Here is a 25,136-nt window from a genome sequence, read left to right as displayed (position 1 = left end):
GGGTCAATATGGTGAATATGTTTTATTTTACTTCATCTTTCCAGCTAAAGATTAAGCTTTCATCTTTCATCTTTTTTTTTTTTTCCTACAGAGTTAGAGAAAATAAACATGTGAATTCTGCTGCACTAAACCAGAAGTTTTGTAATTGACTCAGAGATTAAAAATCATAGTAAATTTTAGTGGGTTGGTACTGTTTACTTTGTCACTCACTTCCAGGGGTTGCCGCCCTTTGATGGACAAATTTTATGGCCACCGCGTTCATTGTGGAATTGAGTTCCATCCCCAAAAAAGGGTTAAATCTGGATACAAAGAGAATGAACCACAACTGAAAAAAGCAAATTACAGAAGGAATTTTCTCAGATAAAAATGATTGTTGCATACCCATTTATCACGTGAATAACTTTTTACATTTCACATTCATGAATTTTTTAAAAAATAAGTCTCTATGAAACCTACCATTCTTGTGTTTGGGGGTCAAGAAACTTTGGAGGTCTGCACTGCCAGGTGAATGTACCCTATTGTCATATGATAATTGGCCATGAGTTAGCTATGTAAATAGCATAAATTGTATAAGCTTGGGTATGAAGCTCCTTTTCTTCTTGTGTCAGGTATCATCTTCGATATGCCAAAGAACAAGACACAAGATTCTAGCAAACTCTTGCCACGACACATTTCATATACAATTAGGACCAGTGTTCTCTATAGCATGAGAACAGATTTGATTAAAAACCCAGCGTGGAAATCCCATCCCCAGAAGTTGCCAGCTGATGGGTTTAAATACAACCACATCTTTATTCCTCTTCAAGACATGATTGAGAGGGCAATTATTTCAGCACAGACTGGGACAGATACCTTAGTGCCAGCCATTCAGGTGCAAGCCATGCCTTACCCTTGTCATACCAGTGATCTGTAAGTAAACTTTCAGCTTTTTAATTCAATATATTATCCTAGTGGGTGCATGTATATCTCAGCATGGGATTGAACCAGTGTGTCCAATACTAGAATATTGCAGCATAGCAAATGTTGTTTAACAGCTGTGACCACAACACATTATGCAACTTCTCTCTGGCAAGTGACCCCTTAGGAGCTGTTTGCAACTGTACTGTGGAGTAGTCTGTTAGACAGAGACTGTGTCAACGTATTGTGCAACTGACTTAGATTATGCTGAGAAACCCACTTTCCATCCTTAATTGTCCTGTACACAAACTATAAATTGGTTCCTGACACATGTATAAATACAGTGCAAAGTTGATGAAGCAAAAGAAAATGCGTAGAATTGTTTATTGTGAAACTGTCAAAATATCATGACTATTAGAATTTAAAACTAGTCAGTTGTTATAAATCTGGTAAAATGGAGCAAAAGTTGGCTGGCTCATGCTATTCTTTACTGTCGAAGTATATTGCTCTACCATAGACACAAATCTGAATTCTGTTTGAATTTGAAATGGAGCTCTAAAGAGTGATTACATCAGTTGTATTGTTGACAAATACTAATATTGTATTATAGAACCAATACATGTATTTAGGTTGTACATGAAAAATAAGTAATTCTAACCAGAACAAGAATAAATTTTATTGCTCCTGTTGAGTCTATTTTGTGCACACTTTGAGAATATTCCTAATAGGAGCTTATTAACATTCTGCTAAAAAAATCTTTTACCTTTGGAGGCTAAGAACTCTGCATATATGTTCTTTCATAGATTCTTGAACAACATAGGGTTTTTTTTCCCACTTATGATGATGTTAACATGGATGGTTTCAGTTGCTGGCATGGTTCGCAAGCTGGTTTATGAAAGAGAAATTCACCTTGAAGAGGTAAGAGGCAAATTAGCCTCTGAAAATAAAATTTATTTATTAAAGTGTACTGAAATGCAAAACTTAAACTTTGAGGTACTTTTATGTACTCATGATCCAGCTGGCTTTGTTTTCACTTGTTTCCTCTGGGCAGAAGGTTCTAGTTCTACCTGCCAACTCGGATTCACAATCTTGTTTAAGCATCAGCCCTCTTAGTATGCAAATATTTTTTCTGAGACAAACAGCAGCAAGCAAAAGATCCATAAAAGCTGAAGTTGAAAACTGTAAATTGTGGTTTGGAAAAAGTCCTTGTGATTAGAATGGGATTTTTTTTTTTTCATTAAAAATTTGCCCTTTACTATGTAATTATCAGAAATATAAAGAAGGATGACAGAAAAAAAATGAGACAATTATTTGCTTACATCAATGGCTAGTCTTAGCAGATGCTAAGCATATGGAAGGACACTGGGTTTTATGATACATTTTCTGTATGGCTAAATATACTTTTTTTTTGGAATTATACTGGTCTTTACTGCTGCATTAAGCTTTTTTAATTTGGGAAATTATCTAATTCTCTAAACTTTGTTTTGTAAGAGAGTCCTTATTTTTTTAATGCTTTAAAATATTAAATCAATTTAACAAAGTTAATTTTGATCATCTTATAAAAAATGCTTCAGAAGTAGTATTAGCTTGTTTCCAAAAGCTTTTTTTTTTTTTAAAAAAAAGGGGGGGGTGTGATTCTTTATACCTCGCTAGATTATTATTTGCATACTAATACATATAGGTTTGCAAACATAACCACATGTTGCTTTTAGTTCAGCAACAGGCTTGGGGAAAAACTTTTATTTATATAGTACTGGTGATATCCTCAGTACTTTTTAGAGTATAAAAAGGCAAACTCCTCACTGGAGGACCCGGTAATTTTACATCTGGTTCTGTAATGCTATGCAGAAGAGGGTTGTGCCTGAGCACTAGGATACCTCGTATTAGTATGTGATAAGCTCAGAGGCAGCCCTGCTCAGAATCGGGTTTCATGCAGCAGAGAGCAGTAGAATGGGTAGCACAGGAAAAGGGAAAGAGATGAGTAATCTAAAGGGAAGATGACATCCTTCTGGGAGCTGGTGGTGTCTTGGTGGCAATGTGTTTTGCTTAAAAAAAACCACACACACAAAAAAAAAACCAAACAAAAGGAGAGAAGAAGAAAATTTATTTCCTAACTTTAACTTTCTTTGCTATGTTGTCTTGCAGTATATGAAGACAATGGGTGTACATCCAGCCATTCATTTCTTTGCTTGGTTTCTGGAGAATGTCATTGTGCTCACAATAAGCAGCTGTGCTCTGGCCATCATTTTAAAAGCAAGTGGTATCTTTGCTTATAGCAATGGCTTCCTCGTCTTCCTTTTTCTCCTGGATTTTGGAGTTACAGTTATTATGTTAAGCTATTTTTTGGGAGCATTTTTTAGCAGTGCTGATACAGCGGCTTTGTGTGCCAGCCTTGTGTATATGATCAGTTTTTTACCCTACATAGTTTTGTTGGTCTTGCAGAACCAGTTGAGTTTCATCAGCCAGGTTATAATGGTAAATATCTCTTTTCCTTTTCTAATTTTTCTCCTCCAACCACAATGTGCTTTTCCCAGGTTTCTGTTTGCTTTTGTGTTTCAAATCACACTAATAGATATCCAATTGATAAAATGTTTTTAATGTACAAAGAAATAAAAAATAATTTTTACAGGAAATTTTGTAAACCTACAGAAAATATAAGACAGTTGAATTCTTTATGTTTTTGCCTCAGAATATTTGTAATTTTAGTGTACTTTCAAGCACACACAATGCTGAAAGTCATTATTTGTTTGGAGGAAAACTAGTGATAGTTTCTCTGTTGAGTGAGGATTAGATCAGAAATTTGTCTAGTGTTTATCTGTTTATACAGGTATATGAGGTGTATGTTTTCGGCATCAGTTCTTCCATGTCCTTTCCTGTTTTATATATGCCATAGGCTGTTTTATGTCTTTGTATGGTTTTAACATACTGCATCCCTGATTGGGACATCAAACATCACCATCATACAGTGCAAACCATATTTCACACGTATGACTTCACTCTTTCAAAATAAGTCACATACCATATTAAGCTGGTGGAATGATTCATACGCTATTAAAAAAATGGACACCTTTCAGTATCAGTCAGATCAGTCAGTTAGAAAAATTATATTGATTATTTGCATTGAAGTAAGCACAGACTTAAGACTGCAGAATTCTGGCATAAATAGGCAGGGCAGAATTTTTGGTTGGTTTATTTATTTGTTTTTTCTGTTACCTTTTTTTCCCCCTTTCTTTGGGTCACAGAGAGGGAAAAGCATGTATCAGATAACTTGCACACTTTAAAATCTGTTATTTCAAAATAACTCTTCAGGTGGATTTTCTGAAAATCACAGGGCAGCAGCATGTGAAAAAAGAAGTAGTTTATGATGAGCAGAGGCCATCAAATGGGATGGTGAAACCTTAGCAATGTACAAGGGAGGGACTCAGTTGATGGAAATTAGCATGAACTTCTCTGTACAAAAATGTTTTTTGAATTGTTTTGAATTTTATTCAAAATAGCAGCCTATGTCATACTTCTTTCTTCAGACAGCTGGCAGGATGTGTTCCGTTTGTGTAGAATACTGCAGAAACCTTATTTAGTTGCATTATTTTAAAATAGGAGATAAAATGAACTTCCATTTCAGCTCACTTTCAAATTGCAGAATTTTATCACTGAATAATGCCTTCACAAGATCACCAGAGTTTTACCATGGATTATCAGTCACACTTCCTTTTTATACTACATCACTAACTTGCTCATTTTCCATTTTGTGCTTTTGTGATACAGCATGACTCTGTTACTTCTTAGAAGTCAAATGTTATGTCCTTGTACAAAAAGAGCTGTCTCAGCATATCGTACCTAGTGTGTGTGTTCCTTCTGCCTCTGTCTCTTCTTGACTTCTGGTCTTACAAAAATGAGTAGGACCACTGATCTTAGTACATAAAGTATATTCCTTTGCATGCTTTTACAGTGTTATACATTATGTTTTTTCAGTCTGTGGTAGATTTATGATGGTCTGTAACTCGTTATAAAGTTAAATAATGCTTTCCCATATTAATAACTAGGTCAGTAGAACTTTTTAAGATGGAGCAAATACTACTGCAGTATGTGAGGGAGTATTGTTAAAACATAAAAGGAAATAATGACCATTAGCCTATGTGAAACAAATGTCTATTTATTTTGTGCTTGCTTTTAGTATTACAAATTATTTTATTTCACAGAGCTTGTTAATGATGTGTTTTGTTTGATGTTCACATCCTCTTTCTCCTCTGGTGTTGTAGTGTCTTCTGTCTACAACTGCCTTTGGGCAAGGAGTATTTTTCATTACATTCTTTGAGGGCCAAGAAATAGGTAAGCTCTCTGGTTAGAGGAAAAGCTTTGTAATTATTATTTCAGAAACTACAGTTGGAAACAGTTTTCACTTAGTTCTGAGAAAAATTCTCTAATAATGTGTTAACAGGCTAGATCATAACAGGAGAAAAAACATTTTAATGTCTCTTGAGAACCAAGTTAAGCTTGTGCTGCTTTCTAGCAGTAAATTAAAGTGGGCTTAGCAGGGCTCTATTTACAATACAGGTTGGAGGAAAATATTCACATCCTGTTAGATGAGAGAATGAGCGTATTCAGCAAATGAAATTGTTCTAGAGATGCAAACTCAGACTTTATATTAAGTGAAATTCAGTAGAGCTACCTAAAGGTGAACATCTGAATGAATATCGTTTCACTCATTGAATATGTTATTTCCCTCAGTTCAGTGGAGGAAGCTTTAGCAAGGCATTCAGAGTGGTTTCTTGGAAGTCCTCATTGATGTCAGTGGCAGCTCTTATGCTTGCTTTCTGGTGAGGATATCAAGAGGGACTTTTGTAGGATCACAAAATATTTGAGGTTGGAAGGAACTTCTGGAGGTCATCTAGTCCACCACCATTGCTCAAGCAGGGCCACCTAAATGGCCTGTAAGCTGGCTAAACGTTCTAATAGGTTGTCCTACTGTTGCCAAGCTAAGAGCTGCCCCTATTGATGCTAAAACTTCAGAAAAGTAAGAAATTAACGTTTAGGCCATTAATAACTATCTAAAAAGGGTATGCTTTTATGTTTCTAAACATATAAAGGGATGAAATCCCTTTCTTTTTTTACTACTACAGCAAGATGAATATTGATGACAGTGGATGTTACAAACCACAAAGTATTGAAAAAGCATCATAACAATACAAAAGTTAGTAAGAGTGGAAGAGACAGTTGCAGAAAATATTACTTAAATTTCCCACCGAGACTTCATCAAAATGACTCATCTTTGTTGAAGAAAGGGCAAAACACGCTTCGTGGAAAAACTGCTTTTCTTGACACTTGTAGAAAAGGAATTGTAGAAATAATATCATGACTCACTATACTGCAAACAAAGTAGCGTTTTCAGAAAAAAAATGCAATGCTTTTTGTAAATCTACAATTTGGTTACTTTTGTTTTCCATTTAGCAATATGGTAGCTTTCTGTAGTACTACTTTTTCACCTTCTTGTGCAAAAGGTTGCACCTTCTGCAATGTAATAATTTTATGAAGCAATTATTCAGTGAGTTTGTTATTCCAGTTTACCTCCGAATACAGTCAGTGCACAAAAATACTTGCTTCTTAGTTAAAATTCACAGATTTAAGTTTTCAGATTTAGCAATATAGAAATGACTTTAAACTTTGTGTAACCCATTTCTTTATAAGATCAACAGAATGGCATAAAGCTTGATTCATTGAAGAGGTCAGTGCCCCATTTTGTCAGTCATAGTTCTATTTCTTTTGCCAAATTAAGGGCCAGCTAACACTTTGTAAACAGCCCTTTCTACAACAGCTTCTCTGCATTTTCCCAGCAGCAGTGTCACCTGCTGCTCTAAATAGAGGCTTGTAGAGGCATAGCAATTCATTTCTATTCATTAGGATTACTGTTATTAACTATGGTCTTTTTTGTGTCAGTGCTTAAATACCCAGAAGTGTGCGATGTTGATGTGTTTGTGATCTTTAATGCTGTACTGATTTAGCTGTGACCTTTTAAAAATCGTTATTATTATTATTACTATTACTACCAGGAATTCAGTGGAATAATGTGCACCAGTCAGTGGCGCAAGGAGGACACATGACCTTTGGATGGATGTGCTGGATGATGCTCTTTGACTCCATTTTATATTCTATAGGTGGCTGGTATTTTGGCAATATTATTCCTGGTAAGATCATGGAGATGTTCTTATTTCACATTTTTGAAGTTATTGGATGGAATGGATAGAATTGGCTTTCCTCATTGTATGCAACTAAAACAAAAACATTTCCCTTTCTGAGCTGAGGTTGTGATGTGCAAAACTGCCTGATTGCCTTTAGGGACAATCTTGCTTAGGACTAGGAAAGTCTTCCTACGTACAAAAAATATTGAGTAGTACTAACACATGGACTAGAATTTGTAGCCAGGCATGAAATATCTTTTGTTTGCTTATGAGGAATTAGGAATTCCTTGGTACTTCACAGTAACAGAGCTCAATCTAGTACCAAAACTTTCTGTGAAAATGGTGAATCTTCTAAGATTTGAATTGCCTGGTAACTGTATCTTGCTACCAGACAGTCCACAGTCCAATGCATTAAGAAAACTAACTTTCAAGCATATTTTCAGAAAGTAGTGGGATTTTTTTTTTTCATTAACAAAGTTTTGTAAATATTATTGAGTTGGTTGATGCATTTTTAATTGTAGCCTAATGCCTCGCTAGCCTTTTGAAATTTATCTTTCCTCTGATTTGCGTATGTTACTTGCAGCTACTCTGTGTTAAAAATATAACAATTAAATATTGAATTTGCCTTGAAAGACAGGGGTGTGTGTAATATACAACTGAATTTTACAAACTTTAGCTTAAATTACCAGGTGCCCTTCAGTGTGGATGAAATGCAACTCCAAACACACAGAGAGTCTATTGTGTGATTTCTAAGCGAAGTCTGGAAAAATTGGGCACTGCCAAAGTTTAGGTTGTGTGTTGGAGCATTTTTTTAATGCCCTTTCTGTTGTGTGCTACAATAAATGTTTCTTATGTTGGCTGATTTGTGGAAATCATGCAGATAATAATGGAAGAGTAATCTTTAGTGATAGGTGAAATGGATTATTTTTATGATAAAAAATAAGGCTGTTTGCCTTGGCAGGCTATTTGGTGCATTTTCTTTCCCCTGGATCACAAGATAATGTTAGGCTGTGCCTACATATTGTTAAGTCTATGATTCTATTACATTTTAAAACTAATTTGGAGGTAAGGTAAAGCACAGTTGGTTATTTTATGGCAGGAGCTGGTGTTACGGACAAGTGACTTTTTTCCGGTTTGTTAAGTAGAGCTAAGAGTTAATAAAATGATCTAACCAGCTCTTTGTAAGTAATGATAGGACATTAGTAGTCTATAAACAAATTTGAAATTACTATAAATCTTGCAACAGTTTCTATCATAACTGTTATGTAGGAAAATTTGGATTAAAGAACCGATGGTACTTTCCGTTTACTCTTTCCTACTGGAAGAACTTGTGTGGTGCAGAGAGGAGGAAGAGACATTATCTGAATTCTAATATGTTTTTCTTCAATGAAAGCTTCCAAGAAAAAGGTTTGTTGTCATAATAGAATTTTTATAACAGCTCTTTTCTGAATGGTGTGCTGATTTTGATCTATCTGCTTTTATAATTTCCTGGCTCTATATTATGTGTTTAGATCTTGTCCCTTTCTCTCCTCTATTATATAGTGTATACTATAAATGTTATCTACTAACTGTTCATTGTGCTGTCACCTGTAATGCTTGAATTGTTCAATTAAAACTAGTGTACACACATATTTAAGAAAATGCTTAAAAAATTGTAAAACTGGTATCTCTTGAGTTCGTCCTGTCCCTGTGTATTGCCTCTTTTCTTTGTTAGGATCTTCTGAAGTTCCTTGACTCCTTTCATATTCTTACTGAATCTGAAAAGTGTTATGCTTTGTTAATTTTTTTTTTAAATGCAGTTTGATTTTCTTCCTTCTCCTTTGCTGTTTTTGCTTCTTGTTTCAGTGGAAAAATTAAGTTTTTTCACTTTCTTCCTTCTATCTCTTACTTCCCTCTTTATAATCTTTCTAGCTCTGTTTCTTAGCCTTTAGTTTAAAAAGCTACTGTTATTGTAACTAATTTGCCTCCAGATACTATCACTGCCCTTCTATTTCTATGTTCACTTACTTAAAATGAATTTAGTATTTTTAGGGTTTTTTTCCCCCCTCTCAGGTCTCTTTAAGGACTTTCTCATGATTCGTGTTTTATAAATGTATATTCTTTCTTGGGCCTTAAAACAATGTGATGGGTTGTTGTGGGTTGTGGAAGTTACAATAGCTTGGAAATGATCCAGTTGTCTGTAGTACAGAAGAAGCAGCTGAACTCCTCAGCAGTTTTATGCATTGTTATGTCCTAGAGTAGAGCAAACTTCATAATGTCTTGGGGTTTATTTAAACATTTGTGGAAAAGCTATCAGCATGCGTTTTGTCTGAGTTTCTGCAATTTGGAACAATTCCATTTTGTTGAGATGGTCCTTACTAAAAATGAACTTTTTCAATGTTTTGCGTTTGATTCACCACAACCCCTATGGAATAACACTCTCTGCCTGAGAAGTTACTAGCGTGGTCCCTAGTTTAAGCCATCCAAATGATTGGCTACAACACTGTGGATCTGTTCATCTCCCTTCTCTGCTTAAACTGCTGTATTTTATGTGCTCGGTAACAAATTGCCTGCGTGAGAACTCTAATGCTGCCATGCATGCAAAGGAACTTGCTCTCTTTCATAACAATCGGGCATCATGTACTGATAACGGGGTAAAAGCATTCATGGATAATTTGCTTGGAACAGCAAAGTGACTTATTTCCAGGCAATTTCTGCATTTGTTCCATATAGTCCAGGTAAGGGTTGGTTCAGTGGGAGTGGAAAGCACTTTGGAAATCAAAGATGCATCAGGGAAGAGCCCGAGTGTAGGTCCTATGAGCTGGAACTATGACTGGAGTAGGGCTGGCAGAACCTGGGTGCTGAGTATCCGCTTGGAACTCCTCTTAGGCTAAGTCCTAGGGTGATGAATTTACTGCCTGCAAGTAATTTGGAGCTCTTGCTCCGAATCTTACCCATGATATATGGGTAAGTCTGAGGCTCACTCTGTACTTCAAGATTTTTTTTAAGTTCCAGAATGTACTTGCAAATTTAGGAAAGAGTTTGGTCATGGTTTTAGTCTCCAGATCAAAAAATAGAGAAGTTAACTGGAAGAGAGGTTCATAGGTAGAAGGACATAAAAAATGTCACAGGTGCTGGTAGTGCCTTGCTGGAAGGCTTCTGGCAAAAGTTCTCTCTAAACTTAAAATTGATTGTGAAAGGAGCACAAAACTTCTTCATTCACAGACTAAACAAACCAAACCTTGAAACTATTGTATCATTTTTTATTTCTAATTTGATTTATATAATTTTATATAAAACATAATTTTATTATAAAGCATAATTCTCTCTTCTTGTAATATTTATTTACTTATATTTTACATAATTATATAGATAATGATCATGTAAAGTATCAAGATAAAAGATCAAGATAAAATATAAGTTTAAATTTTCTATATTTTAATGTACTATATTAAAAAGGATAATTCTCTCTTCTCATAATTCTTATCCATAACAGTCTCATTTTCTTTGGACTAGCATTCCAATTTGGCTTGCCTTTGTTTAAAAGGAAACAAAAAAATCCCACTGCCAGATTTCTCTGTTGCAATGAGTCAATAAAATATTACATGTTAATAGTACGTTTATGGGGCTGGTGATTGACTGTGCTCATGTTTGGAAAGTTGTGCCAACCTTTCCTCCTGACATAGGAAAGAAGTCAACTTGATCTGTGTCCTATGGCCTGAGCTAGTTAGAAATGCTGGGTATCTACTTGCATTGAGGACATTGAATTATGTTTAGACAAGACTGCTGTTCTGAATCATTTGGCAAAGAGGTCTGCTTTGCTTTATTGACTGAGGGAATTAAGAGGATTAACTGGCTATGCCTGTTAATTCTATGTTATGTGCATGAAAATGGATGGCGTATATGGAGTAGTTCACGCAGTTAGAATTTTCTCATACTTATGGGCATAAAACAATGATTCAAGCAATGTTATTATAAGTGGTTTTTCTACTAGAAGTAAAATATAACAACTGTTTATGACCCCATGGAGATGTATGTGGATATGCACACAACTTGGCATAACTGTTTTAGGTTGCTTTTTAAAACTGCAAATAGGCCAAATTCTTAGTGAATATTAATGAGTGTAATATCTTTGATTTCAGTGGAGTTTATGTCAGTTCAGAGCATCCTAACATCTCTTCTAGACTTTGGTAAATGGCAACAGCGATTAAATACATTTGTTATTCCCTATATACACACACACATATGTTTAGATTCAGCAATCCTCTTGATCTGCTGCTCTTCCCCATACAGACCCAGCACCTCCAGGTTGGAAAGGCCCTTGCATGGAAGGAGCCACCATTGGTGTCGTGCTGCTGTCTCTCACCAAAGAGCACGTGGATGGCCAGAAGGCTGCTGTTAAAGATCTCAGCCTCACTTTCCACAGAGGTCAGATAACAGCTCTCTTGGGACCTAACGGTGCTGGCAAGACAACAGTTATGTAAGTCTGACATTTAATGCTGTTACACTCCCCTCTGATCCCTGCTACACTTTCTCATTTTAAAATGTTTGTGAACTCTTTCCTATGCCTTTGGTTTTTTTCCAAGTAAATTTTTAATAAACTCCCCAAAGTACATGGAAAGTGAAGGCTATATATCTGTGACAAAAGCAATGTGATGACTAGAGAACTGGGTCTTCTGTGCCACTGAAACCATGTTCAGGAGCAGCTTAAGTAGGAGCTAGGCATGTCTAATTGTGGAGTTGAACACATCTCAGGAAAGGGTTCTTTTCTGTCATCCCGTGTGTACTCCTATCACTAGGAGAGCATGGAGTTTTACTGGGCTTTGTGCCTTCTTCCTAGAGGCTGCAAGGGACTCCATTCTTGCCAGTTGAACAGAAATAAAAATAACAAAATGAAAATGACATTTAAAAATGCTTCGGTTAAGAAGTCTATGTATTTCTACCTTTGTCTTAAATATCATCAGCTTTAATAAGACCAGCAATGCAGGATGGGACCCAATTAGGAATTACTCCTCAACTAGAATACACACGTGAAAAACAAAACAATGGTCTGTTATGTTTGGTTGGGAAAAAATGGATTTTGTTCTAGAAGTCAGGAAATGAAGGATTGTTGAGATCTTGGTTTAAAAAAAAAAGCCCAAATCATTAGTGGTGTTTCTATGACTATGCTCAATTTAATTGCTGTTGCTTTAAGGATGCTAGGACTTGCCTCAGGAAATCCAAGTGTGAGCTATGTAATACAGTTATTACACATGATCTTGATTTTCTTTCTTAATTTTTTTATTTTCTTGTATCAGATCACTGTTGACTGGTCAGTACCCCCCGAGCTCTGGTACCATTATTGTTAATGGAAAGGACATACGTACTGATCTGGCTGCCATCAGGACAGAGCTGGGTGTTTGCCCACAGTATGATGTCCTGTTCAACATACTAACGGTGCGAGAACATCTGCTGCTTTATGGATCAGTGAAGGCACCTGGCTGGACAAAGGAACAGTTGAATCAGTATGTCAGTGGGTAAGTTTTCCTTGAATTTGTTGAAATCTGTCAAGTAAATCACTAGTGTCTATTGTAAACCACTCGAACAAGAAAGTGCTAAATCAAAATTGCAAGTAGAAGTAAATGGAAACTGCAGGTTTTCCATGAGTTTTTATCACACTTCACGTTCTGAAATCGTGCCTTGAAAATAGATTTCTTAGTTTCTAACCTTTACTTGAATGCATTTGTAGTGAAACTGACAATGTTTAAAAACCTGGTAAACAGAACCATCACATAATCATGTTTTGCCTGGAGTGGAGATGGTTAGCCTGGTAGCAGCTCTAGTGGTTCCTGCCTCATGCTGTCTGCATTACCTCCCTTCTTGCTGGAGAGGCAGATAGAAAGTAAACTGCTGTGCATTCACCCTGAGTTTTCAGATAAGTCAACACTGACTTTATGTGTTTATTATCCTGTTTTCCCTCACCTGCAGTAGTGGAAAGAGGCAGAAAAGGCAGGTAAAAGCAGTGCTTGTTACAGTCTTTTTAAATAGGCCACCATATTTTTTCATTGTCAAACTCAAACTTTAAATGTGTGTAATAAGTGAAGGGGTTTAAAAACAATCAATTCCATGGAAAAAACTGAGTCAGAGCTCTGACATGACCTCAGAGGATTTGCCACTTGCCAGGTTGAGAATGTTTTTGAGTATTTTTAGGCTGCCACTTCTTTGGTATAGGACTACATCTTCATTTTTGCATCATGTATATTAAACTACTAGGAAACTATACAAGGTGAGATCTTATTCACTAATAGGAAACTGCATTTTCTGAACTTCAGGAATAAAATGTATGCTCTTGTAATAGTGTGGCAATGTAAATAGTTTCTATTTACCTTGTGATTCATGCTAGACTGTGTGAAGGGCTGTGCACTTCCACGCTTCAATGGAAATACATGCCAAGTTGATGAGACTTCTCCATAAGTGTACAATTAGGCATATGCGGACACATTTGTGGCAAAGTAGCTTTCATTTTTTGTAGCTATTATAAAAGCCCATTACTTTAGAATTTTGATCTGCAAAGTCTCTGGTGGGGGACACTGCATTTTCTCTAGAAACAACAAAAGCAACTCTCTAGAATAACAAGGACAAACCAAACATAGTGTTTGGTTAAAATTTATGCAAAATAATGACCTGTATTTTATTTGTACTTAGACAGCTGAATTTAAATTTCAGCAGCAGTCTGTCATACTAATGACATGTAAGGATACTCAGGACACTGCAGGCCTTGCTACTAAGAAAAAAATATTTTTTTTAATAGGCGATGAATGCTTTAAAATACTTCAGAGAAATTAGAAAAACAACAAAGCAATGAAACAAAATCTGTTTTTTATTAAGAGGGCTTCTAAAGAGCTTAAGAATAATTTTGCTGGATATGTATCTACACAACAATTACAGAAACCTCTTTTCTTAAAAATGAAAAATTCTCTCAGGGTAAATGGCATGGTCTACAGACTGCATATTCAGTCAAATTATTCTGGCCAGTAGTTTAAGACTGTTGAGCCTTTTATGTCTTGCTTGCCACACTAATAGCAATTGAAAGCTTTTAGGTAAATGTATGGGTGTTCAATGTGATGAAAAATAAACTGATGGTGTCTCAGTGCTGCCTTTATTGAGTATATTTCCTCACACCACTCAGATGCAAGATCATCAGAGGGCAAGGGTGGAATAGGCAATGTCTGTAAGTTATCTCCCAGTCCTTAACACAGGGGTTGGATTAGGTGTATTCCACCTATGGATTTGTAATCTGTTTACAGAAACATGTCTTCAAAGGGAAAAAAAAAAAAGGAAAAAAGAAAAGCAGCAGTGTTACCTGATTTGCTTCACATGACTACACATTTGCTAATAACTCAGGCATTTTTTTAAGGTTTTTTATGTTGTTGCAAAAATTGAAGCAGTGTTTCAGTTATGAAACTAACCGTCTTTACTGTGGTTTAAGAGGGTATAATCTAGAGTTTGCTGAAATCATTGGACAAACTGGTGTTTACTTCATTTGACTTAATTTCAAACTTTTCTGTTCATATCTTGCACAATACTTATCCAGATTTTTTATTCCAGGTGGTAATGACCGCTTATACTTTGTATGAATGGAGATCATTTTATTTTAGTAGTTTTTGTCACCAAATTATATAAGCAGTTATAGGTAGTATTTTTTTCACTTTCCGTTTACAGTGACTGTTCAGTAATTCTCCTCTGAGTGAACGTGATGTGACTGGAAAAACTTTTTCCAGATTGGTCCTGTTTCTCCTATTTCAGAGCCCTGGAAGATGTGGATTTATCCCAACATCAGTATAAACCTGTTGGAGCCCTTTCTGGGGGGTTGAAAAGGAGGCTGTCAATTGCCATCTCGTTTATTGGAAATTCCAAGACAGTTGTTCTAGATGAGCCCACCAGTGGAGTAGATCCATGTTCTCGCCGTAGCATCTGGGATGTTCTTCTGAAGTACAAAGCTGGTACAAAGCTTATACACATAAATTGCTGCTAATTTTCTTTTCTGGAATTCCGTTTCAATAAATTTAAATAAGATAGTCAGAACGTTAGTATGGCGATTCAGTAACTAAATGCATTAATTTCAGAGGTAATATTTTATCAAATTTAGGAAACTTTAAAGCAGCCAAATGAGAATACAAGAATTATCTGCTATCTCACAGAGAGATGCCCAGTCCAACAGAAGATTGAATTTAGTTCTGAGTCCTGTCCTGAAGATTCTCTTCTGTTATCTTTTTTGTTAGCATCTCAAAATTATTTTCTGGTTTTCATTTCCCGTTTTGCACATATCTGTATATAGATGCATATATATGTCTAATGAAAATGGACTCATCAGTCAGTGTGCTACATTAATTTTTTAAGTACCATTAGGTTAAAAACTTATTGTGGGAAGCAAATTCTTCAGACAGTGAGCACTCAATTAGCTGTAATATCTCGCAGTGAATGATCCATTGAAATAGACACTGTTGTTACATGGTTTTAAGGACTCTCTTAAGCTCTTAAAAAAGCTTGAAGTTGTAATGTTTTCATACTGCTTACTATGTATGATACAAGACAAAGCAAGTTTAGACCTGAATGTAACTCAGACTATAAATATGAATGCAGGTTTTGTTTGTGTTTGGCAGTTGTGCTTTGAAGGGACCTGAAAGATGTTCCCTTAAGGTTAAAGGACCCTTGTGAAAGCAAGATGCATTTCTCTAGAAACCAGGTTTTGTAGATGTGTACCACTCTTTCTGATGCAGGTTGCACACTGATCTTTACCACTCATCATCTTGATGAGGCAGAGGTGCTCAGTGATCGCATTGCCATCCTGCAGCGTGGCCAGCTGAGGTGCTGTGGTTCTCCCTCTTATCTAAGAGAAACATATGGCCAGGGACACAGTCTAACACTCATAAAAAAGGTATAGTAAAAATGTACTGTACAGAACCTAACAGTGCCTGCTAAGGCACCTGTGTATATTCTCAGGGAGCTGCATGTCCCTGACAGGAACTAATATATGATATAGATTATTAGAGAGCTAGCAAAACATGTTTTTATCAGCTTTCTTGGTTGTTTTGGGTGGTTGGTATTATTATTATTAATTAGAAGAACAAAATGACATCTTTGATGAATTTCAATACTTAGCTGAAAAGGGCTTTCTCGCTGTTCTTTATTCCTGGGAAGCAGTGTCTGCGTTCCCAGCTTTGGTGCAGTTTCATTAGTGGAAATTTTCTTGTATGAATTGTATCAAGCCGCTTACTTCTGGTAACATTTAATTTTCGTGATTATCTTTCTTTCCTCATAGCCCTCTATGTTTGAAATCCAGGATCCTAAGCATATTTTTCGAGTCACATCTTTGGTACAGACCCACATCCCAGAAGCCTTCTTGAAAGAGAACAATGGGACTGAGCTGACATATGTGATTCCAGAAGGGGCAGATAAGACCTCATTTAAAGGTCTTTTCCAGGCTTTAGACCAAAGCCTTCATCATCTACATGTGACTGGCTATGGCATTTCTGACACTACCTTGGAAGAGGTATTTCTAATTTTTCTGCATAATGGCATTTTTCTTTGTTAGAGAATCCTGTATTAGCTTCCAGCTACTCTTATTGTATCTTTCATAATTCACAACAGTTTTTTGCAAGAAGCAGGTTTTCTTAAAAGAAAAAAAAGTCAACTTGGGCAAAAAAAATATACTTTTTCTGTACCGTTAATTTCAGCACCCACTCTACTTCAACTCATTTCTGATTTAAAGGATCTGATGTGAAGAGTGAGGAATTGTGTTACTCTTAAATCTTTGTTTCTACATTTACTTAAGGAAAATTTAATGTGTCATTGGCTTAATGAGAACCATTGTTGTCGTCCTGGATCTTTAGCACTGGAATGAGCTTGGAATTTGCAAGGCTGGAGGTTCAGTTCAAGTAGCTCTTGGGATAGAAAAAAATTTGCTGAGAATACTCTCTGACTTAAAAAGTTCTAAAGCTAAGGGCTTAGCAAAACTGTGTGGGGAAATCTCTAAAGAGTATTTTGTGTGTATACCGAGAGAGAGACAGACAGACACGCATATATATACACATATATCTCTGTGTGTGTATTCCAAACAGACCAGAGGAAGAGAGTCTGTTATGCTGCTTCATCACTTCTGAATTTAGCTCTGCGTAAATAACCACGTTGATGAGAAGTTATTTTCCTTCGACTGTTTTTAACCTGACTATAACTTCTAAATATCAAGATTCCCTAAACCACCACTGTTCAAGTTCTGTATTATAGATACTTTTGAAAATATATTTTTTTTCCACTTCTTCAAGTGATGACAGGAGATGGACATCAGTATTTTTTGATGCACGAAACACATCTATTTTTATTTGATGGCACAATTCATTCAGTAGCACTTTGTGAAACTGATTTCTCCAGTGATTACCTATAGTGTTAAAGACAGGCAAGGTTGGACTGTTTTCTAACAGAAAATTTATGTTAGAAAAAAATCCCACAAAAATAATGAAATGCAGATTCCTGTAGAGTGATATTTTTTTATATACAGCAATAAATACTTAATATAGAAAAGGGTTTTTTCCCTTCTCTATCTGTTCCTTGGAAATGTATGAAATGATATGATGTGGTACTGTGGTCAGCTGGAATATAAAATAGCCCAGGGAAGATGCCTGGTGTTATGAAGATGATACATTTTAATGCCTGTCAGACATCACTTGTGCATTGTATTTTTGCTGTGTGAGATATATATATGGGAATTAATGGGGTCAGGTATTTGAAACTGCATCAGCAGTTTTGGGTTTATTTTGCAAGTTTAGAATTGTTCATTTTACATAATCTGTGGAAAAAATATAAAAGAACCCCAATACTGCAAGTAAACCTAAAATGACAATTGTTATGGAATTTATTGAACACCACGACATGGAGCTCCTGTATCCTGAAGTGGTCCACTGGGAGACATCTTTAGAACTATATTGAATTGCTACATAGGTTTTTAGGACTCTGCACAAGCATAACAGATCCGGTTTTGCATATTTGTTTTTAAACTGCAGTCCAAAGAATGATCTACCAGCAAATATGTGATTTCCTTTGAAGTTAAGCTCTATATAACCAAGTTATTTATAAATTAAAATAAACACCAAAACATCTTTTTAGCGTTTCTCTTACAAATGCCCACAATACATAAAGGTAGTGTGGCAAGCATTTGCTATGACAATGGCGGGGGGAGGAGAAGGAAGGAAGAAAAAGTAAAATTTACAAGTTTAATAAACACTTTACATAATGCTACAAAATAAATACATTCCTGATATACAATTCTATAAGGCAAGTCAAAAGCTTATTGAAAGATTGTTATTTTCTTTCAAATTATATAGGGTGATTAATTTGCTATAAGAAAGAATACTGTTCACTGCCAAACTTTATAAATTCCAAGGTAATGTATATTTTGAGAACTTATTTTTTTATTTCGTCCCTGTGGGACATCATAGGACTTTCCAGAACTGGCATCTGTAAAGTAAATGTGAATTTTTCATGGAATAAGAGGAAGCTTCCTCAGTGTGCTGCATCTCTTAGTCAGTTGAGAGCTTGCTTTTTTGTTGCTTTCTGCAGGTTAAAAACAGCTTTAAAGGTGGTATTAGATATTGATGCATCCTTATTTAGCTTGAAGACTTAATGCATTAATTTGGGGTGATTTCTGTCATCTCTGCATCTCATCATTAGCCGTTGTTGCAACCTCAATTCTCCATTTTCTTATCAAAAGCCTCTTTGCATTGGCAACTAAATGGATAGCACATAATAGTGCTATTTAGTCTATTCAAACAATTCAATCTGGAAACAAAAAACTCTGACTTTAAAGGAAAAATGTGCTATAATTTTTATTTTATCCTTTCTTTTTGTTCTTTCACACACTCACCATTATTCCTTTTCAGTCTGAGGGATGCTTACACTCTAAAAATTTTACTCTTCAAGGGAAACCGGGCTTCCATTCATACTTCAAAGCAATTTTGAAGTTCTAACAAAATCAGTTTCTGACACTTTCAAATCTCACTAATATTATATTTGCTTCATATTTGGTTTTAAATATCTTTTCTAACCATTTTTATTTGTGAACTTTATAACGCTTGTAATCCAAAGAGTGTTAGCAGAACCAAAAGAAGGATAGAAAGATGAACTAAATTCAGTGTATACTGAGAGCTCTCTGGAGGATGATGTTTAATTTTTTGGCAACTCTGGAGGTTTCAAAGCTTATTGCTTTCATGCTTTGCCTTGAGAAAAGAACAAAACCAATATAATATCTCTGCAAAGTAAGATGTGTCAAAATATCTGTTAATGGTGTACTACTTCAAGTTATCTTCCTTGAAATGACCAAAGAGTTTTTCCCGAAACTTTCCAGAGAAAAGTTGAAATATTTTATCCTTAAAACATTTATATAGCTTCTAGTGGGATTCAATTTTATTGAGAGTGCTCTAACAACAACTAATCCTAATTCCATGTGATCCTTACTTTTCAGGGACCTTTATATGGCTTTTTAATTACTTAATACATTACCACTAGAATTTTGACTACTCTTTTTGAAGCGATTCAAGCAATTAATACATTCCCACTGCAAAATACCTAGGATACACATGAAATTTGTGGGATAAGAGGGCCCAGAAATGTTACTAAAATATCAGTCAGTGGTTTTAGATTATAAAGGACTGTCTATAGGTGTTGGTTGTTTATCCTTTTATTCCCTACTTCACTTTCTCTCTCTTTCATTCAGTTTTGGTTTTTGCACTTTTTCCTTTTGGGTGAAGATGCGTTTTAGGATGATAACTAAGGTGTGAGGGGGTCCCCATGCTTGGCAGTGAAGTGTCAAGGATACAGTGCCACCGTAGGATACGGTGTCAAGGATATCCAGTGTAAAGGATACTGTGCCAAACTTCCTTTTCAATAATTTTACTTTTCAATTAAGCCTCTTCTAACTCCTGCGCTCTCTGAAATTTACAGTATATTTATTTTAGACAGTCTGCTTCTATCAGTGGTAATGCCTGATGTTTATAGTTTTAACAAGGAACGGTACGCAGAGAGGCTCCTGCTTATACTTACTGCTATAATAGTGAAGGTCAGCTTGCGTTTTTATGCACCAAAATGGAGGGCTGGAAACAGAAAAGATAGAGGGGTTGCACCTGTGTGGAGGAGCAGACAGGACAGGTGAGCCAAAACTGACCAACGGGTATTTCATCCCATCTGCATCATGCTCAGTATAAAAGCTGAGGGATCAAAGTGGTCAACCCTCTTCTTCAATGGCCAGTGTCCGAGGAGGACTCTGAACATTCTTCTGCCTTTGATCCCAATTCATGTGTTCCTGAATTCAGTTCTTGAATTCAATTCCTGTCTACCCCTGTATCCGATCCCAGTGCTTACCCGTGAGACAATCATCATCCTGGGAGCTTAATATCAGTTTTGTATATATATATATATTTCATTATTATCTTATTATTATCTTATCTTTTTATTGTTATTATTTCATTATAGATGTTTTAGGTTTTTTTTCAACCCATAAGTCTCTCTCCCTTGTTTTGTCTCCCTTCCACTTCTGGGACAGAGTTAATTGGAGCCTAATGTGGGGCCCTAAGCAATGACAAGCCTTTTAACAGTCTCCTGTTTAATTTATTCGAAGGTTTGTTGCTCAAGGTTTAGGTTGTGCTGGCTACTAAATGAATGATAGATGCTCTCTATTAACCCCTCTCCATTCCCAGAAGGGTAAGGTCTTGCTTATACTTATTGCTTATTCCCAGAAGGAATATCTGGGAAGAAAATGTCTGTCTGTGACTCCAGCAGGAATTTTGACACTTAACTGAGTATATGCAGGCAACGTATTGTAGTGTAGCCTTCATCCTAGCCAGAGAGAGAGCAGTTCCTTTGTGGTTTTAGTCAATTCAATTTAGTTTTGTTTGCTTGACAGAACTGGTGAGCAGAGGAGCCATCAGCAAGCAGGTCCAAGGCAACAAATTAGAATGTGGCTTTGGGCAGTGGGGATCTCCCTCCAGAGTCTAATACAGAAATGTCAGGAGGTATTAATTTTTTCTGGCCTTGCAGTTGTTAATGGCCAAAAGTGTTCCCTTAAAGTTCGCAGGTAAGACGTGCAATCAATAACCACTGTTAAATGGCAACCGTATTGACTAAGCAAAACATGGTTTATGTAACAGTCAGACCTTAGCAAGTCAAGAGATATCTTTCCACAACTATAAAGAACTTCAAATTGACTGTTTTTTATTGACTATCATATGAGCTCCTTGGGAAAAAGGAATTTTTTTTTTGTTGTAGCTGATACCAGGCTCTTTTGTGGGAAGAAATAAATACTTTTTTAATGATTTCTGAAAGTCGCTCTGTGGTTATAATCTAAGTCTTTTTTAAGCTCAACCCAAACAGAGAAGAGAAAGCAAGAGAAGGCTTTCATGAAGAGAAAACAACACTTGGTTGTACTTTTGCTGTTCAATTAGGGATGTTCATGGTAGCTGTATTTTCTGTTAATTTTTTCTTTTCTTTCTTCTTTTCCGAAGTTCCTAGATCACTGATTAAATTGCAGTTCAGGTTAAGATAAGAAAAAAATAATTTTATTTTTCATTTTGAGTAGGGTGAGTGTTAATAATTGACTCACTATGACAGCTGTTCCAAGCTTCTGCAAGGCTGAGGGACTGATAAATGAAATACATCTCGATAAAACTCAAAGGACTTTATATGGATAGAACCAAGAAACAGAATTCTTGCTCAGAATTAAGCAAGAAATAATAGGTCTAACAGAAACATATTTGGCAAAGTGTGTATACCATTTAAATAGATCTCATGATTACAAAGTTGGTGAAATCTGCTGGGATTTTAAAAAATGTTATCTTTAACTCCATTCTGAGGTGTCCTCCCTTGCTTAGGAAGATTCGACCCTTACAAATTTACACTAATGTAGATTTTTAGGTTGTTACTTTTATTAAAAAAAATTTCAGTTTTTGCTATAGTGATTTTAGGTAACAGGATCCTAACATCTTCTCTCAATTTGGGGTATGCATGCTAATGGTTTTACTACAAAATGTGCATTGTTGCCCAGTCCCCTCCATTGTATTAGACAGGACTTTGTTAATGTTGACTGTGCCTGATGATTGCATTGTCCTTGAAATGTCTCTCAGTACCATTATGCCCACATGATTGCATAAATCTGTGGATACTTCCCAGAGCTCTGTGGATTCTTGATTCTGTAGGATTTTGTACATTAGATTTAGTTGTATTGGTGCAGCTGTAATTCTGGTAGCAGTTCCATTTGTGCCTACAGATTTCTAGCTGGAATATCAGAAAAGACTTGGAGCTGTTAATATGCCCTTGGTAAAAAAATGCAGTAACCAAGTTCCAACATATGCCACAGTTTAGGAGCATAAAATGCCAATCAAGGGCAGCCAGTCTATTGAAAAAGTCTTTGCAGATAGTAGTGTCCATGGCCCAACAGTGGTTTGCATAGGTGCTTTTGCTTCTATCGGCATTTATTCTTTTCCTCTCATCCTCAGGATTCCTGCACTGGAGGGCTTGACTCATTTTATAGTCGTTCCAGCAGGGTGGCTACAGCAGCCACTACTAATATCTGACAACCTGGATTTTACGAAATGGATTCTAAATTATTTTTTTCCTATTTCATGAAAGGTATTTCTGAAGCTACTTCAGGACTCAGAGAAGATGCCCTTCATTCAACGAGCAGCACACTTGGACCATGCAAATGCTGCCAAAGCAACCTGTAAGTAGAAAATTAGGTATCCTCTGAAGCAGCCAGATTTATAAAGCTCACAAACACAAAGATTAACATGCACAAAGTTCCTAAACTTGAGGAATGCACAAGTAAATGGAGAACAGTGTCTGCTACTACTTGGTAATTGATTTTTTTGTGTGTTTGTGTGTGTTACATGATCTGCCCTGTGTAGTAGATGTTATGTTTACTGTGATTCACCTCTGTATCACTTCACAGTCGTCTTCCCACCCTTGTACTATGTGTACACACACGCACAATCACTGTCTCACTGCATCAGCATTAACATACTGCTTCCTACCAGTCCCTGGCAACTAATTGTCCTCTTTGACTCATACTAACAATGGATAAATATTGTTGAGATATATCATACATATAAAGCTGTAACCTATTAGAAAGGTGTATTCAATTCCATCCATGTGCAAATAATGAAAAAAAAAAAGCTGTTGCCCCCCATAGCAGAAAATTTGTCCTCTCAAGTGACATGTTATTTTAGGCTGCTTCACATGTTTGGTTTTTTTTAAAACAAGTTCCTTCTTGCCTTCTATTTTCCTGCCTTGCAAGCCAGGGAGGGCATCCTTGTTAACATTTTTCAAACCTTAGGAAGCTTGTTCTCCTTAAAAACTCTCCTTAGAAGTCACTAATGTGATACCTTGCAAAATGCAAGGCTCAAGTTCTCCAATGACAGCGTGCACCAAGCTCATCAATATTTCTCATTGTTCCTGGGATTCTCATGCTTCTACACGTACCATGTTTCTTTCTATTTCATTGTTTATATATAGATTATAGTCTTTGGTTAGATGTCAAACCATCTATATGGAGTTGGTTTTGTTTTGGCTCTACAGAACACAGACACAGAGATGTCCTGGTCTGAGGACTTTCATTGTTGCAATAATGGAAATAACAGTTTTGAACCTAGCTTCTGTTATTTGTTAAGATAAATTCAATTAGATCTCATAGTAAGGAGTAATCAGTGCCAAGAATTGTGGTCTAAGATGAGACCTTTTCTCACAAAGTGCAAACTGGATGAAACTTTTTGCAGAGGGTCTTTTTACTAAGCTGTTTCTGTCCCTGTTGAATCAGTGAAGAGGTAACTGTAGAGCAAAAAACCTTCACTAAACAAAGAAAATATCCACTGCTGTGAGTGATGAGAACAAGACTTCCATTCAAAATACAGCTTTGAATATCCCTTTATTTTATAGCGATCAGTTGAGTATTTCTTCAAGGTTCAGCTAGGATATCTGAAGCAATTTCAAATCAAAACAGTCTCCCTTCTCCACATTGTATTTTCATTAGAAACTAAGGTTTAGAGTTCCTAAAGAAATGAAAACAGAGTATACTGTACCTAACAATTTGATATCTTTTACCATCTGCATTTCAAAACACATAACATATTATTTGTTCAAGTTATTATATTAATAAAGAATCTAGTGTTCGGAGACTATATTTTTCAGTCTGATAAATTATGGCAAGAAAATGTGATGATAATGCCATTTCTTTGGGGATGAGAGTACAGGAAAATTGTCGTTCATTGCAGATGACTGTCATTCATCATTAAGGACAGTTGTGAAGTGTAGGCATAAGGGATCTGGGAAATGGTCATGAAAGGTATCCATCATTGTCAAAGCTAACCAGAATACTCCATGGGCAATATCTTGACCTGTATAATTTTGTCTTTGAAAGCAGATTCAAAGGCAGTCAAACTTTCTGTTGTCATAATCGTCAAATGAATTTTCAAAGCCCCCTAAAGCAAACAGCTGGGTTATTGAGAAGATCACAGGCTGCTGCTATTTGATTTGTAAACGAATTTGGATTAGAGACCTGCTTTGACAAAGCATGGATCTGAGCACAAGCAGGGATATTGGCTATCCTTTACTGGTACTGAGCCCTTGAGGAGTCAGGATTGCGTAGAAATCAAAATGTTGTTTCTTGTCTCCCAAGATGTAGTGTAGACATGGAATTGAGCAGTGTGCATCTGCCTTCTTAAATGCAACTGAAAAAAAAATAAAAATTACATAATTTAAACTGATGACCAATGCCAAAAACAGAGAAGAGACATCACTTCAGCAAAATATGACAGTATTTCACTGAAGTTGGAGCTTTGATAATTACTAGTTAAATTTTACAGGGTCTTATTGTACTGGGTCTGGCTGGAATGCAGTTAATTTCCTTCACAAGAGCCCTTACTGTGCTATGTTTTGGATTTGTGACTAAAACAGTAGTGCCTAGGGACATGGTTTAGTGGTGCTTTTTGTCAGCGCTAGGTTGATGGTTGGACTAGATGATCTGAAAGGTCCCTTCCGGCCTAGGCAGTTCTGTGATTCTATATA

General features: G+C 36.1%; 1 protein-coding gene across 1 annotated transcript in view; it reads left to right on the top strand.

Annotated features, from left to right (window-relative positions):
• Positions 1 to 25,136, top strand: part of ABCA13 (ATP binding cassette subfamily A member 13) — a 182,501-nt gene that overhangs the window by 72,521 nt on the left and 84,844 nt on the right. The window contains exons 31-41 of the mRNA XM_014940763.1: positions 609 to 909; positions 1,701 to 1,815; positions 3,043 to 3,372; positions 5,157 to 5,226; positions 6,945 to 7,079; positions 8,343 to 8,480; positions 11,346 to 11,532; positions 12,350 to 12,568; positions 14,838 to 15,034; positions 15,812 to 15,969; positions 16,354 to 16,621. Of these exons, the coding sequence (XP_014796249.1) occupies positions 609 to 909; positions 1,701 to 1,815; positions 3,043 to 3,372; positions 5,157 to 5,226; positions 6,945 to 7,079; positions 8,343 to 8,480; positions 11,346 to 11,532; positions 12,350 to 12,568; positions 14,838 to 15,034; positions 15,812 to 15,969; positions 16,354 to 16,621 (2,118 nt within the window). The remainder of the gene's footprint in view (positions 1 to 608; positions 910 to 1,700; positions 1,816 to 3,042; positions 3,373 to 5,156; positions 5,227 to 6,944; positions 7,080 to 8,342; positions 8,481 to 11,345; positions 11,533 to 12,349; positions 12,569 to 14,837; positions 15,035 to 15,811; positions 15,970 to 16,353; positions 16,622 to 25,136) is intronic.

Source organism: Calidris pugnax, unplaced genomic scaffold (assembly GCF_001431845.1).
Source record: "Calidris pugnax isolate Ruff unplaced genomic scaffold, ASM143184v1 scaffold8, whole genome shotgun sequence".
Classification (NCBI taxonomy): domain Eukaryota; kingdom Metazoa; phylum Chordata; class Aves; order Charadriiformes; family Scolopacidae; genus Calidris; species Calidris pugnax.
The sequence above is the reverse complement of the archived record's forward strand: the minus strand, read 5'-3'. Positions and strand labels throughout refer to the sequence as shown.